The sequence below is a fragment of the Cucurbita pepo genome, chromosome 9, assembly GCF_057944985.1.
Source record: "Cucurbita pepo subsp. pepo isolate OVF chromosome 9, ASM5794498v1, whole genome shotgun sequence".
In the NCBI taxonomy this organism is placed as follows: domain Eukaryota; kingdom Viridiplantae; phylum Streptophyta; class Magnoliopsida; order Cucurbitales; family Cucurbitaceae; genus Cucurbita; species Cucurbita pepo.
The window spans coordinates 5,439,175-5,453,533 of record NC_141806.1 but is presented as its reverse complement, the minus strand read 5'-3'; the positions used below and the strand labels follow the sequence as shown (position 1 = coordinate 5,453,533).

Genomic DNA, 14,359 nt, shown 5'->3' with positions numbered 1-14,359 from the left:
ATGGACAAATCAAAATATATCAAAGTATGACATTTATGATTTTGGGAGAGTAACAAATGGTGAAGTTTTTCTTATTATTATATTTTTAAATAAAGTTATTTTTACAAAATATAAATTTGAATCTAACCGTTACATCGATTTTTATTATTACTATATTATATTATTATATTATTATATTTTAAAATTTTGGTAGTTACTCACATAGTTTTTATTATTATTATATTATTATATTTATAATAAATTTTGAATTTCATTTGACCGTTACTCACATAACTTTTTATTATTATTATATTATATTACTATTATATTAAAATTTTGAAATAAATGAATTTAGAATTTTTTATTTATTTATTTACTTTTAATCTCCACCTTCCATTATTCCTAACACAATCCAATCGTCAATATTCAATCCTACATTTTGCCACTTTTCTCCTCTATATAAACTCATCTTCCCCACATTTTAAAATACACAACTTACATACATTCTCCAATCCTCATTTGTTCAAAGTCTCCATTGTTTGTTGCTCTCTCCAAGCTTACAAGTTTATTTCTTTTCATCTTATTCTTGAGAGGGATTATTATTGTATTGTGAGGAAATAGTTGTGAGTATCCCAAATTGTAAATCTACTCTTTGAGAGAGTTGTGGTGTGTTATTATCAAACTCAAATACTTGTATCGGTTTGATCCTGCGCCGTGGAAAGGATTGAGTTTGCTCTTGAACTCGTAAAAAGAGTGGTGTAGCGGTTTGGCTCAGATCCGTGGAAAGAGTCGAGAAAGTTCTTTATTCAAATTCCCAAGAGGCGCTTGGGGAGTGGAGTAGGTCGAGTTTGACCGAACCACTATAAAACTACGGTGTCATTTTCTCTAACTCTTTTCTATTTAATTTCAAAATTATTATTGTGATTTATTGCATGTTCTACTTGATTATTGTTTTGACTTGAATTACTTTGTTATAGTAATTATCATCTTCTACTTATTTGTAAAAAGTTTCATCATTAGAAAAATTAATCACGTTTAAACACTTTTATCGTTAAAACCCTATTCACCCCCCTCTAGGGTTGCCATACCGATCCAATAAAGGTCTCTCAATGCAACGTCACATCTCATCTTGTCATCTCGATCCCCATCGACAGGGTCCATATGTCTTGACGCCATCTCGAGTCTCGGGATGTCATCAACCATCATAACTCGCTTGGTCATGCCATCGAGAATGGGCCCGCGTGTCTTTCATCTCATCGGGACTTCCCAAACATCCACCCATCCGGGTTCTGTCGAGGCATTGGCCCTCTCGTGACCATGTCGAGTTATTTACGGATACCGTACCGGATAGCGGGTGTATGTAGCAACCTCCAACATGCAGGCTAAGGCGCAATACCGGCACACCCGTGCCATTCGGTACTGTCCTTCAAAAACCCACACTGTGACACACGTATGTGCCACAGGGTAGCTCACTTAGGCCACAAGGCCCAGGGGTGGTGGGGAGCTAACACCATGGTACCCCTATAGTACATTTTGAGCCATTTTCAATTTTCCAAGGGTAAACATGATTTTGGTGAACGATCATACGGAGTCGTGCATTGGCCATTCGGTGTCTAATTGACACCAAACTTGGCGAACATTCATATTTCATATGGACGGACTTAACTCCCAAACCGCATGCCAAAATTCCTTCCAAAACCCCAACTTTTTGAGGTTAAGGCCTGGGGCCCTACTCGGCCCTTCAACAAGCCTATCTTTGCCCTTCATGTCTATTCTGAAGTCTCTGTCTTGCTTATGTCTCAACTTGTCTTCAATGCCCACTTTGCATGGTGGTGTGTTAGATGATGCATCATCCTCCTCGATCGCATCATGACACTCTTCTATATTGGCTCGCATGTGGCCGGATGGGCGTCTCTTAAGGGACGCTGCTTTGCTTGTCATGACGTGAGGGTCACAACCTACTCTCTTCATAGCATGGTTGTGACACCGCAGACGCGTGTCGCTGGAAGAAAGGAACCGCGTCGCTCCAGACGGTGTTCGATGTGTGTCTGCTGGCTATTAGTGCACGAGAAACCTCTTGTCGGTTGACATGTGCCGCCCCGTCACCTTCTCTCTCCTCCTAACAAAAAAATGAGGTTTTTGATTAGTTTTTCGACGTTCTTCTCATTTTTTTGTTTCTCGATTTTTAATCCAAAACAAAATCATTTCTTCATCAAAGTTTTAGATCGTACTGCAAACTATATGCTAGTATTTTTTCTTGATTTTGCTTAACCATACGACGAGTTATGAGCATCGGAAGGAGGTTCGTTTGCATCCTTACCGTTCTTGGAAGAAGATCTCAACGTTCCGTCCCATCTTCTTCACGAAATCAGTGGCGGATCTTCCCTAGATGAAGATATCAAACTTTAGCACTCTATTAACATAGGAAGATCTCAGATCTGAAAAGGAACATTCAAGATCTTACCTTGCGGATTACTCTTAAATCTTGATGGAAGATAAACTTCAACTACACGAGTCCTCATTTTCTTCAAGAAGAAGTTCCTGCGTGTAAGTCTTGGATCGAGAGTGAACTTCGATGATGGTTCTCCGGCGAGAAGTCCGGCTGGTTCTTTTCTCCTCTCAAGTTTTTCTCTCAACTTTCTTTCTTACTCTTCTCTTTTTCAGGTGGTTCGTGGAAAATCCTCAAGACCACTATAATTGGTTGAAGGGCAGAATACCCCTTTTGCCCCTCTGACTTTGACCGACCCCCCCCCCCCCCCCATTTTGTTTTAGCGTTACAAACTCTCCCTTCCTTAGAAACTTTCGTCCTCGAAAGCTGGTACCTCTTGTAAGAGTTCGAGATAGGCTCTCCTTACATCATCTTCCTGTTCCTAGGTTGCCTCCCCGTCTCGGTGGTTACCCCAAGAGTCCTTCACTAGGGGAATAACTTTGTTGCACAGTCGCCTAGTGTCTCGAGGTAAAATTTTGCTAGGTCTTTCCACGTAGGACAGGTCTTCTCGAAGAGGAAGCATTTTGTGTTTAATCACATGAGTAGGGTCTGGGGTGTACTTTCGTAGCATAGATACGTGGAACACATTGTGAATGACGGTGAGGTTTGGTGGTAAAGCAATCCTATAAGCCATGGTCCCAACTCTCTTTAAAATCTCGAAAGGGCCTATAAACCTTGTGCTTAACTTTTATTTCTTTCCAAAACCTCATCACCCCCTCATAAGGGCTACCTTCAGGAACACATGGTCACCCACCTTGAACTTGAGGTCCCTTCTACGCAAATCTGCATAGCTCTTATGTTAGCTCTGTGCTGTGAGAATTCTTTGCTTAATTTTCTGCACGCTGCGTTGGTGACCTGAACAAATTCTGGTCCGAGTAGTTGCTGCGTGCCTATTTCTTCCCAAAATACCAGTGTTCGATATCTACGCCCATACAATGCCTCAAAAGGGGCCATCTGGATGATCGCTTGATAACTGTTATTGTAGGAAAATTCTATCAGAGGTAGATGTTCGTCCCAACACCCAACGAAATTCATGACATAGGCTCACAACATATCTTCTAATATTTGATTTAGTCTTTCGGTCTGTCCGTCCGTCTGAGGATGAAATGCTGTACTAAAACCTTAGCTGAGTTCCCAATGCTTTTTAGAGGCTTTTTCAAAACTGAGATGTGAACCTCGTGTTCCGATCTGATACTATGAACACTGGCACACCATGTAGGCGTACTATCTCTTTGATACAACTAAGCCCACCGATCCACTCGATATGTAGATTTTCTTGGGATGAAGTGAGCCGTCTTGGTAAGTCTGTCTACAACTACCCAGATTACGTTGAAGCTATGCTTCGTCTTAGGCAAACCCGAGATAAAATCCATACAAACTGCTTCCCATTTCCACTGAGGGACATTCAAGGGTTGTAGCAATCATGCTGGGCGTTGTCTTGGGGCCTTCACCTGCTGGCAGGTCAAGCATCGGCTTACGAAATCTGGTATGTCCTTCTTCATCCCTGGCCACCAATAACATCCTTTAAGATTCTGATACATCTTTGTACTTTCAAGGTGGAACATGTAAGAAGTATCAAGGGCTTCCATCATAATATCCTTCAGGAATTTCTCGTCACAGGGAACACATAGACGATTTTGCCACAGCAGGCCCTCGTCTGAGGAGATAGAGTACCCCGCTGGTCTTTCTGTCTCTATTTGACTCCACACTTTCCTAAGGTGTTTATCAGACTTCTGGGCATCAATAACTCGTTTTTGCAGGGTGGGTTACATGGTCATTTGTGTTATCTGAGCAATACCACCTCTAATTACAACATCGATTCCAACCCTTTTCATCTCATCATGTATTCTTTCCTGCTTGCTAATCATCGCGGAAGTATGAACAATCTTTCTGCTCAATGTGTCAGCTACAACATTGGCTTTGCCTGGATGGTACAGGATCTCGATGTCATAATCCTTTACTAGTTCCAACCATCGGCTCTGTTTCATATTAAGCTCCTTATGCGTAAATAGGTACTTAAGACTCTTGTGGTCAGTGAATTCTTAGACTTTCTCCCCCATTTAGATAATGTCGCCATGTTTTCAATGCGAACACCACTACTGCTAACTCGAGGTCATGAGTTGGATAGTTTCGTTCATATTCCTTCAGTTGTCTCGAAGCGTATGCTATCACCTTACCTTTCTGCATGAGCATGCACCCTAGACCTTTTCCATATGCATCACTGTACACCACTAGATTCCCTGATTCATCTGGAACTGTGAGGACTGGTGCTATCACCAACCTTTCCTCGAGTTCCTAGAAACTCTGTTCATAAGCTGATGTCCACACAAAGGGCTTGCCCTTCTTGGTTAACTGAATTAGCGCCGAAGATATTTTGGAGAAGTCCTGGACAAACTTGCGTAATATCAAGCTAGTACCAGAAAACTCCATATTTCAGTGACTGTGGTCGACCTTGGCCACTTCATCACTGCCTTTATCTTAGCTTGGTCCACTGTGATTCCTCTACTTGACACCACATGACCCAGAAACGCTAACTCAAATAGCAAAAACTTGCACTTAGAAAACTTGGCGTATAGTCGCTAGGCTCTTAGTACGGTCAGAGCTTTCCTCAAATGCTTTTTGTGCTCTACCTCTGACTTAGAGTACACCAGAATGTCGTTAATAAACACTAATAAAAGTGTCTAAGAATTCCTTAAACACCCTGTTCATTAATTCCATGAAGACGGTTGGTGCATTGGTAAGGCCAAACATGACGAGAAACTCGTAATGTCCATAGCAACTTCTGAAGGTCATTTTGGGTATATCCTCTTCTCTTATTCTCAATTGATGATACCCTAACCTCAAGTCGATTTTGGAGAAAACCGTTGCTCCCTGTAGTTGATCAAACAAGTCGTCGATTCTCGGGAGGCGGTACTTATTCTTTATGGTGACCTTGTTCAGCTTTGTATAGTCTATACACAAACACAGGGATCCATCCTTTTTCTTAACAAACAGAACATGGGCTCCCTAGGACGATACACTGGGTTGTATGAAACCCTTGTCCAACAGGACCTGTAACTGTTCCTTCAATTCCCTGAGTTCTGTAGGTGTCATTCTATAGGGTGCCTTGGAGATCGGCGTAGTCCCTGATTCTAGGTCGATCTCGAAGTCAAGTTCCCTAACTGGGGGCAAACTTGGCAAAGGCTTTGGAAAAACATCAATGAACTCCATAACGATGTGTACTAATGAGACTGTCTGTTGGTTACTATTGTCTAGGGTCACACTGGCTAAAAATGTGCTTGCACCACTGCGAACCATCTTCCTGACCTTTAGTGCTGTTATGACGCTTTGGGTTCTTTTGGAAGTGGCTCCCTTATATTTTAAACTATCCCCTGACGGGAGTCTGAGAGTCACTATTTGAGTTTCACAATCTATTAGAGTGCAATTCTTTCCTAGCCAATCCATACCCAAAATGACATCAAAGTCTTGCATACTTAACACTATTAATGCAGCTTCTATGACACGTCCCGACACTATTACACTACCTCACTTAAATCTATGAGTAGCCATCTGATGGAGTTAATATCACACATGTGGAAGCAATTTGGATCTTAGGCACTTTTAGAACATCAATTATAGTAAATAACTAGCATGTTCATAAGTATTAAAACTTAATGAGTTTGAATACTAACCTTTTGTAGTTCAAACTCCTTTTTCCTCACGAACCAGTTTCGAACCACCACTAGTGTCTTCTCCACTATCCTCCGGCCTTAGAACGGGATTGTGGAATACGGTGAGTGACTAAACTTGGGAGGGATTTTGTATAATATGAAGAGAGTGTTTGTGAGAGGTTTTTCTCAAGGTTTTTCACCAAGAAGAGAAGACCTTCCATGTACCATGATCACTCTATTTAAAGAGTCATGTTTGCATGTTCATGCAAATTTGAGACCACCAAATTTTGACACTCAAAATTCCACTCAAATGTTTGGGATTATGTGGCAAGCATGCATGTTTGAGTTAACCAAATTTTGACACTCAAAATTCCACTCAAATTTGTGGGGTTTATTTGGCAAGCATGCAAGTTTGATTAAACCAAATTTTTTTCCTTTAAATGAAGTCAACATTTTGACTTTCTTCATTTTAATTCAACAATTAATTTGAATAATTAATTTCAATTTAAAGTAACATTAAATGATTAATTAAACTATTTAATTAATATTTAATATTAATTCAAATGTCAATCCGAATCAATTTCGACACATAATTGATTAAGATATTTAAATCTTATTTAAATATCTCATATTCTCTTTTTTTGTTTAATTCGTAAATAAAACAAAAATGCGGTTAAATATATCGTATATATGTAGCGCATATTCCCTAATTTGAATTCGAACACTTCGAACTCACTCGTCACACTGTTCTATGGTTTAGTCTGATATGAGCTAGCAGAGGGATCTAATGAACCTATAGATCATGGGCTCCAACGATCCAAGATTAACCGATTAAACTCATTAACCTGGTTAACCAACATTCATTAACTACTAGGACACTCCACTATAGTCTAGTAGTTGCACTCCCCTCACTATAGATCTATTTCTGTCCATTTGATATAACCATGATTAGTAAGTCGATCCTTCACAGGTTGTTCATCACTAGAGCTGGGTCAATTTACCGTTTTACCACTGAAGTTACTTCTTGTTCCTTATGTCTCACTGATCTTCTAATGAATAATTGGTTTGTGGTCCAACTAGTAAACCGAATCCCTCTCAGACCAATGAGAGGGTGGGGCCTCTTGTTCAAGACCTGGAGTCAGTGCTTAAGGGAACTACCTCTCTTATATCCCTAAAAGTGGGTAGGAGTGAATTCCGTTTTGCACCCCACGTCTCTAGCCATTTACCCAGTCTTACCCCTGAAATGGGAGGCCTATTGAGTCGGCGAACTAGAGCCACTCTCACCCATGCAAATCTAAGGATAATTCCGAATAAACAAGAGTTCATGGTTAGCTCAGGATTAAAATCGAGTTACCTAGGTTATCGAATGAAAAGAAAATCAGTCTCAACAGTAAACGACATTATAAAGTGAGAGTGGTTTTCTTCATGGTCCGATCTTATGCAATACTCATTGCATAGGACGCCCCCACTCACATGTCTACACATGTACAATTTAGTGATCACATTGTTTATATCATATACAAAAGTGGGCCGTAGTGTCCCCAGAATAAGGTACTCAGTCTTATCCTTATACTATAGATCATTTTGACTATATACTTGAACTTGATCCACTCTTATGTCTCTACATATAGTTCAAGTAATCATACTATAGCCAGAGTGTTCTTAGTTTATTGTTTTTAGATTAATGATCGTAAAGTTCACTTTATTCAATAACAATCTTTACTGAATAAACAACAATAATAACTTTATTGAAAATAGAATATGTTTTTATTTACAAACTATGAGTTTTAGGACATAAAACCCAACACCATCAATATCTCGTGAGCAGAAGTGGACACTGATAGGATGGTCTCTAAGGGTTCTTTTTCTAGGTGCGCTAACTCAATGAATTCCTCATACACAAACGAGTGTGTAGAACCCGAATCAAATAATATTAAAGTCAAATGACAAAAGACTTGTTGTGTACTTGTAACAACTGCATCAGGCGCTTCGTCTTGCCTAGCTGTGGTTGCATGGGCTATAGCTCGCCCCTGCTGTTGTTGGGCACCCTTGCAGGTCGGTTAGTGTTCTGATCTCTCATCCGAGGACAGTTTGTTGCAAAGTGCCCTGTTTGGCCACAACTGTAACATGCATTAGTTCTTGCTCGACACTCCCCCTTGTAAGGGCGCTGGCATTGAGGGCAACTAGTCCTGTTCTGTGCTAGGGCTCTTCCTCGATTGGCATTGCCACCACGAGGTGGTCTGCCAGTCCTGGGATGGTTCCGGTCTGCCTTTTTCCCTTGAACTTCAATGTGGGATTTTTGGGTTGATTGTGACTATAATTTGTCAATACGAGGTATATTAATGAGGGTCGCCACTTTGAGGGCTTCTGCATAATCTGTGGATTTGCCTGAGATCCACATACCCTTTAAGATCCTCCCTTAGGCCAACGATAAAACATTCGGCCTTAAGCTCTTTAGTGGTGACAAATACTAGAGAGAATCTTACCAATTTATTGAATTCCAAATTATAATTCTCCACTAATTTGTCACCCTAATTGAGTTCAATAAACGCTGCCTACAATTTCATTATGGCAATGATTGGATAGTATTTGCGGAGGTAGGTTTCTTTGAACTGACACCAAGTGGATGGACTCTCCATGTGGCTCAATAATTCTTTGAGCACCCTTCCACCAGAAATGCGCCTCTCCCTTCAACATATAAGTTCTGCAATGGACCTGATATTCCAGCGGACAGTTCATGTCAAAGAAGGCTATTTCCGTAGCCTCAAGCCAGGTTTCCGCTGCAATGGGATCTATTTTACCACCGTCAAAGGAAGATAGGTTATGCCTTTGGAAGTCTTTCAGATAACGGGACTCCACAATCATTGTCCCTAAGTCTCTGATCCCTTGCATTGTTGTCTGTTGCGTGGTTTGTTGCATTGTTGTCTGGTTAGCTACTAGTGTCTGCATCATCTAAGGCATCTGAGTTTGATTTTCCATAGAGGTTAACATAAATGCTTGTAGCACATCTGTAGTGAGATTAGTTGTTGGCTGGCTAGGTGGGACCTCTATATTATTGGTGGGCACTGGTGGGACTACTTGGAGAGAAGGAGCAGTAGAATCTGTGTCAGGTAAGTCTTGGGTCATTGGCTCTCCTTCGAATCATTCCTGATCTTGGTGCCCGTGGTATAGTACTCTCGTTCCATTGGGGCATTTTACCAACCTCCTCTTGAGGTTCAGGGTCAGATTGTTCCACCTAAGGTGATGGAACATTAGTGTTATGAGTGACTATTCTTTTTCCCCTTCTAGGTCTAGGCCTGAAATAGGGTCCACGTCTTTTTGGTGCCATTAGCTACAACAATAGAAAAATTGCGGTTACAATTCATTTAAAGCACATCCTCTAGTAAATGTGCAATTATAACACAACAAACAGTCATGGTAAATTCTCTACACAACAACTTAGCTCTTAACTTTGCAATTCAAATCTGTGAGATTGTCTGATCACGAGCGATACGTGATTGATGGGCGTGTCACAGAGGATACGACTCTCTAACCTAAGTGTCTACAGGACCTATGTCTTAGTGCTCTGATACCAAATTTGTCATGACCCAACATTTACTACGAGTCATGACGCAAAAGGACAATGACATGTAGTGCGTATGCATGAAATTCAAAGGAAAACAACATTTAAAAAATCAATCATATATTTCATAAGAAGAGCGTTTCAAAACAAAAAGTCCATATGTGACTAGTTTTTCTTTTACAAAAATTGTACTAATAAGTAAGTCCGGATTGACTCCCCAATACATGCTTTCCTCTGTGACAATCCACATCCCTCTCTTGACCCTCTCGTACATCGTTATATACTCATACATCATCATATACTAGTATACGACATCATACATTACAAAGGATACATCATAAATTGTAACTCATACAATTTCTAGCATATCTATTGTAAGACCACTTACATGGTTGGCCTTGGCCAAATACTCCCTAATTAGCTAAACGTAAGCTCCCGTTCTTTGAGAGCTATTCCAAACGTTCCCTGAGTTTGTTTCCTATCACATCGTTCGCCACCTTTCGTTAGTATTTTACGATTAAATTAATGTTTAATTAGTAAACATGAAATACGACCACAAAATGAGCTCAATTACTTTAATTGGGGCCAAAAACAAGTTCGGGAGGAACAAAATGGTGGAAACCGGGCCAAAATTGGAGAAGCCAAGCTGAATAAGTTGAGGAGCCGCTGGAGCGTTGCCGAAATATTGCAACGAGCCTTTTGCGCCGAGCCGAGCCGAGGGAGTGACTGCGCCACTAGGTGCCACGTGGCGGCAGCACGACGCACACCACGTAGTGCAAGTGGCGTTGTGTCGAGGCCGGTTCGAGTTTGCTCACGGTTCGTTGGCTGTAGGCGTGGGCTGGTGGGCTTCGATTTGTTCTCGGATTTTGGGCCGAGGGGAATTGGGCCACTGTAGGTGAGATCGGCTGAAGATGGGTATTGGGTCGAGATTGAACAAGCTGGACCAAGACTAACGGGCTGAACCGACCCGGATCTGATGTTTCCTTTTTCCTTTCACGATTCCTCCATTTTTCAGCGACGTTTTTCGACGTCTTTTCTCCAATTTTTCTCTCCCTATCTTTCTGTCAACTTTCTCTCTCACCTACGAAGTTTCATGGCTGATGACGTCAGGGATGACAGATCTCGCTTCCTTCAAAATTCTTATTTTTGGATTCCTTTCTTATCTTAGTTTATTTAATCTTGTATTAACGTTAACGTAATTCATTTCTATTTATTGTTTGTATGTAAAATTAGGTAGAAGTTTAGGGGTTAAGGGAAGTTATTAGCCGTTATTAATGTGTGACTATTCTGTCTATATATATATATGTACTATGTGACAAGTTGAATAAGATGATTAAGTTGGTTCCTCTCTTAGTTGTATGAGTGGTTTCTGACATCCTTTTCCGACGGTGGCGACGGTGACTCGCTACGTATACTTGCTATGTGTGGGTGTGTATTAGTTCGGTGGTCACTTTCACAATGTTAGTTGATCAGTTTAGGGGTCGAAGTTGAGGTTTCATTCGTGGCTCTCTCGTCAGACTCTCGCCGGAAAACTCTAGGTTTTCTCTCTCTCGGTTTTTCTGCTCTTTTCTTCCTGTATGCTGTAGTCGGGAGGAGGGAGGGGCGCGTCGGGGGGCGATCCACCGAGGTCGTGGTTGTGAGATGCGTCGCCGGAATTTTTGCAACCTCGCAAATTTGTTTTTTTTTTTTATTTTTTTTTATTTTTTATATTTTGATTTGTTACACTTCCGATCCCTTTTTCCGACAACATGAACGGTGATGCGGCGTGAGTTGGTCGGGTTACTCTCGCCGGAGTCTTTTAGATCTCTTTCTCTCTCTACAGTTTTTCTCTCACTCTTTTCTATGTTGCAGGCATTCATTTGGGTGATTTTCTAAAGTCCTCTAGGTTTGGAGGGTCATGGGGAAGATCTGGCGCATGATGATGTTGGATGATGAAAGTCCTACGTCAGCTAATTTACGGAATGATGGGTTTATAAACAAACAATACTCTCTCCATTTGTATGAGGCCTCTTGGTAAGCTCTGTTGGATGATGGAAGTCCCACATCGACTAATTTAGGGAATGATCATGGGTTTATAAGTGAGGAATACTAACTCCATTGGTATGAGACCTTTTGAGGAAGCCCAAAGCAAAGCCATGAGAGCTTATGCTTAAAGTGGACAATATCATACCATTGTGGAGACATGTTTTGAAGACTATGCTATAAATGAAATGAAATGGAGAAAAAAAGGAGGGGTTGTCTTACTGTGAAAAATGTTGGGACCTCATGCATAAATGTATGTTACATGCATCGAGATATTTTCCTTTATGATGAGTACGAATGCGTACATTATGAAACGACATGTTTAACATGATACTACGACGGTCGCTAGTTCGACCAGTACGAGGCCTAGGCGGTGTGCGAATCACCTAGTGGGTGCATATTCGCATGTATGGGCAATGTGTAGGATAGTAAATACACATCCAATGACCCGAATTGGAAAGTCGCCTAAGAGAATACGATTTTAAATGATAGATCTCGTTCATGTTGCATGTGTTTGCATTACCTAACCCTAATAATAAGGTCACTTACTGAATATTTCTTAAAATACTCAAGCCACATGCTACTTTTATATTTCAGATAAAGGCAAGGTACTCCATTATGGTTGACGGCGACATCACATCAAAGCTCATGACAGGTAGTTGCATTTATTTTTCGTAGACTTTAGGTTAGTATAGATCATTAATCTTTAAATATTTTTCCTTTGTTTTATTTTAATTTACTTTAAATATTTCCTTTGTTTTATTTTAATTTACTTTAAATATTTCCTTTGTTTTACTTTACCACTCTATTTTAAGCATATAAGTCCCATATCGTCTTATGAAGAAGCTTTGAATGAGTATTGTCTTCCAAAAAGTTAGGTCACGCATACGGACTTTAAAATAGTAGAAAATTAGAGTCATTATATTCATAGTTAATTTTAAAGGTTGTTTTTGAGAATTTTGACCTAAAATAGATCTTGTTTGTCTACATTTCTAATGATGTTGTTAAATTACTTTTCGAAAAAACAAAATAATCATGAACTACAAACACATTATGCCTACATTTTGTTGTTGTCGGCGTCGTTGTCGTTGTCATTCTCATTCTCGTCGTTCTCGTTCTTGTCGTTGTCGTTTTTGTCATTCTTGTCGTTCTTGTCGTTCTTGTCGTTCTTGTTGTTGTGTGCATGAGATGGAAAAAAGAACAAACCAAAATTATCTAATTATGGTAAGTTGGTTCTTTTTTATTTAATTGTTATTTTATTTGTACAAAAGACTAAAAAATGAAAATGGCAATGAAGAGATGATCAAATAAAACTTCAAACCTGAGTTAAAATCTTTTTACAAAGCCCTAGCCCCTTTCATGGTGACTCTAAAAGATCTTCCCACGGTATTGTTGATCGAAATTTTATCAAGGCTTTCGACAGAGTCTTTACTCCAATTTAAGTCAGTTTGCAAATTCTGGTACGCTCTGATCAAAGATCCTACAATTTTTTCTCTTCAACATGAACGTATTTTTATCAAGCGTCGAGTGATGGTCGATTTTGAAAACTTTATGTATATACCCTCCATAATCAAGCTTTCGCTCGCCCCCAGTCGATCTATGTCCATTCTCGATGTCAACAATCCATTCAAAAATAATGAGTCTTTCAATATTTGTGGTCATTCTCATGACTTGGTTTGTCTTTCCTTCGATAGGGATATTTTTCTCTTTAATTTGACGACCGAAAAGTTTCGTAAGCTTCCATTATCGATTATTCACTATCCTGGGGATACCTATGATATTGATTTTTCGTTCACAAGCGCTGTTGGATTAGGATACAATTCAAATTCTAGGGATTTCAAAGTGATTAGGGTTGTAGAATTTTGGAACCGATATGGAGAAACTGATTTCTCAACTAGAGTGGAAATTTATGATTTGAGGAAAGAAAGATGGAGGGAAATTGATTCTCCTACTTATGGACGAGCATCAAAGTCACCTGTTGCCTCTCAGATGCATCATGAAGGAACATATTATTGGTGGGCATACAAAGGAGGAACTAATATTATACACACATTCGACATGAGCGAAGAAGTTTTTGGCAAAATTTCAGTACCAAACAATGTAGCAGAGGAGCAGGAGCGTGAGGAGTATATAAGTATGGGGATTTTGAATCGATCAATTGTTATATTTCACTATCGAGTAACAGGGAATGAAAAAACCTTCGACATTTGGGAGATGGAGAAAGATGTCATTTCATGGTCAAAACTAATGACAATTGGTCCTGTTCTTGAAGTTGAGAAACCATTATTGTTTGTGAATTCGGATGAACTTTTAATGGAAACTAACGAAGGACAAGTGATTTATTATAATATTAAAACTCACATGACCAAAGTTCTTCCATTAAAAGGGCGTCCATGTGTATTCACGACAAATTGCTTGGACTTCAATTTGCCAGAGGAAAGAGAATCACGAATGAATTTTTAAGTTTAGATAAGTTCAAATCTATCCAATCCAATTGTGTTGGTGTAGTGTTTATGTTTACACAGACTTCTACTTGTTCCTAATCTCTCTATGTTCTTCACTCTGACCAACATTTTTTCGTTGACCGCGTTCGTTGATGCCTATGTGAGTTTTTGTGAGCGAGTGTTTCTTCGACTTTTTAGTTTAATATATGATGTC

At 39.8% G+C, this 14,359-nt stretch overlaps 1 protein-coding gene across 1 annotated transcript; it reads left to right on the top strand.

The window, feature by feature from the left end:
- Nucleotides 1-13,231: 13,231 nt before the first annotated feature.
- On the top strand, nucleotides 13,232-14,164 carry LOC111804332 (F-box protein CPR1-like). Its single transcript, XM_023689092.2, has one exon. The coding sequence runs from the start codon at nucleotides 13,232-13,234 to the stop codon at nucleotides 14,162-14,164; it is 933 nt and encodes a 310-aa protein (XP_023544860.2).
- The last annotated feature ends 195 nt before the right edge of the window (nucleotides 14,165-14,359 follow it).

What these genes read in the sequence shown, in the direction of transcription:
- LOC111804332 (XM_023689092.2), top strand. Translation starts at nt 13,232, where the DNA reads ATGGTCGATTTTGAAAACTTTATGTATATACCCTCCATAATCAAGCTT.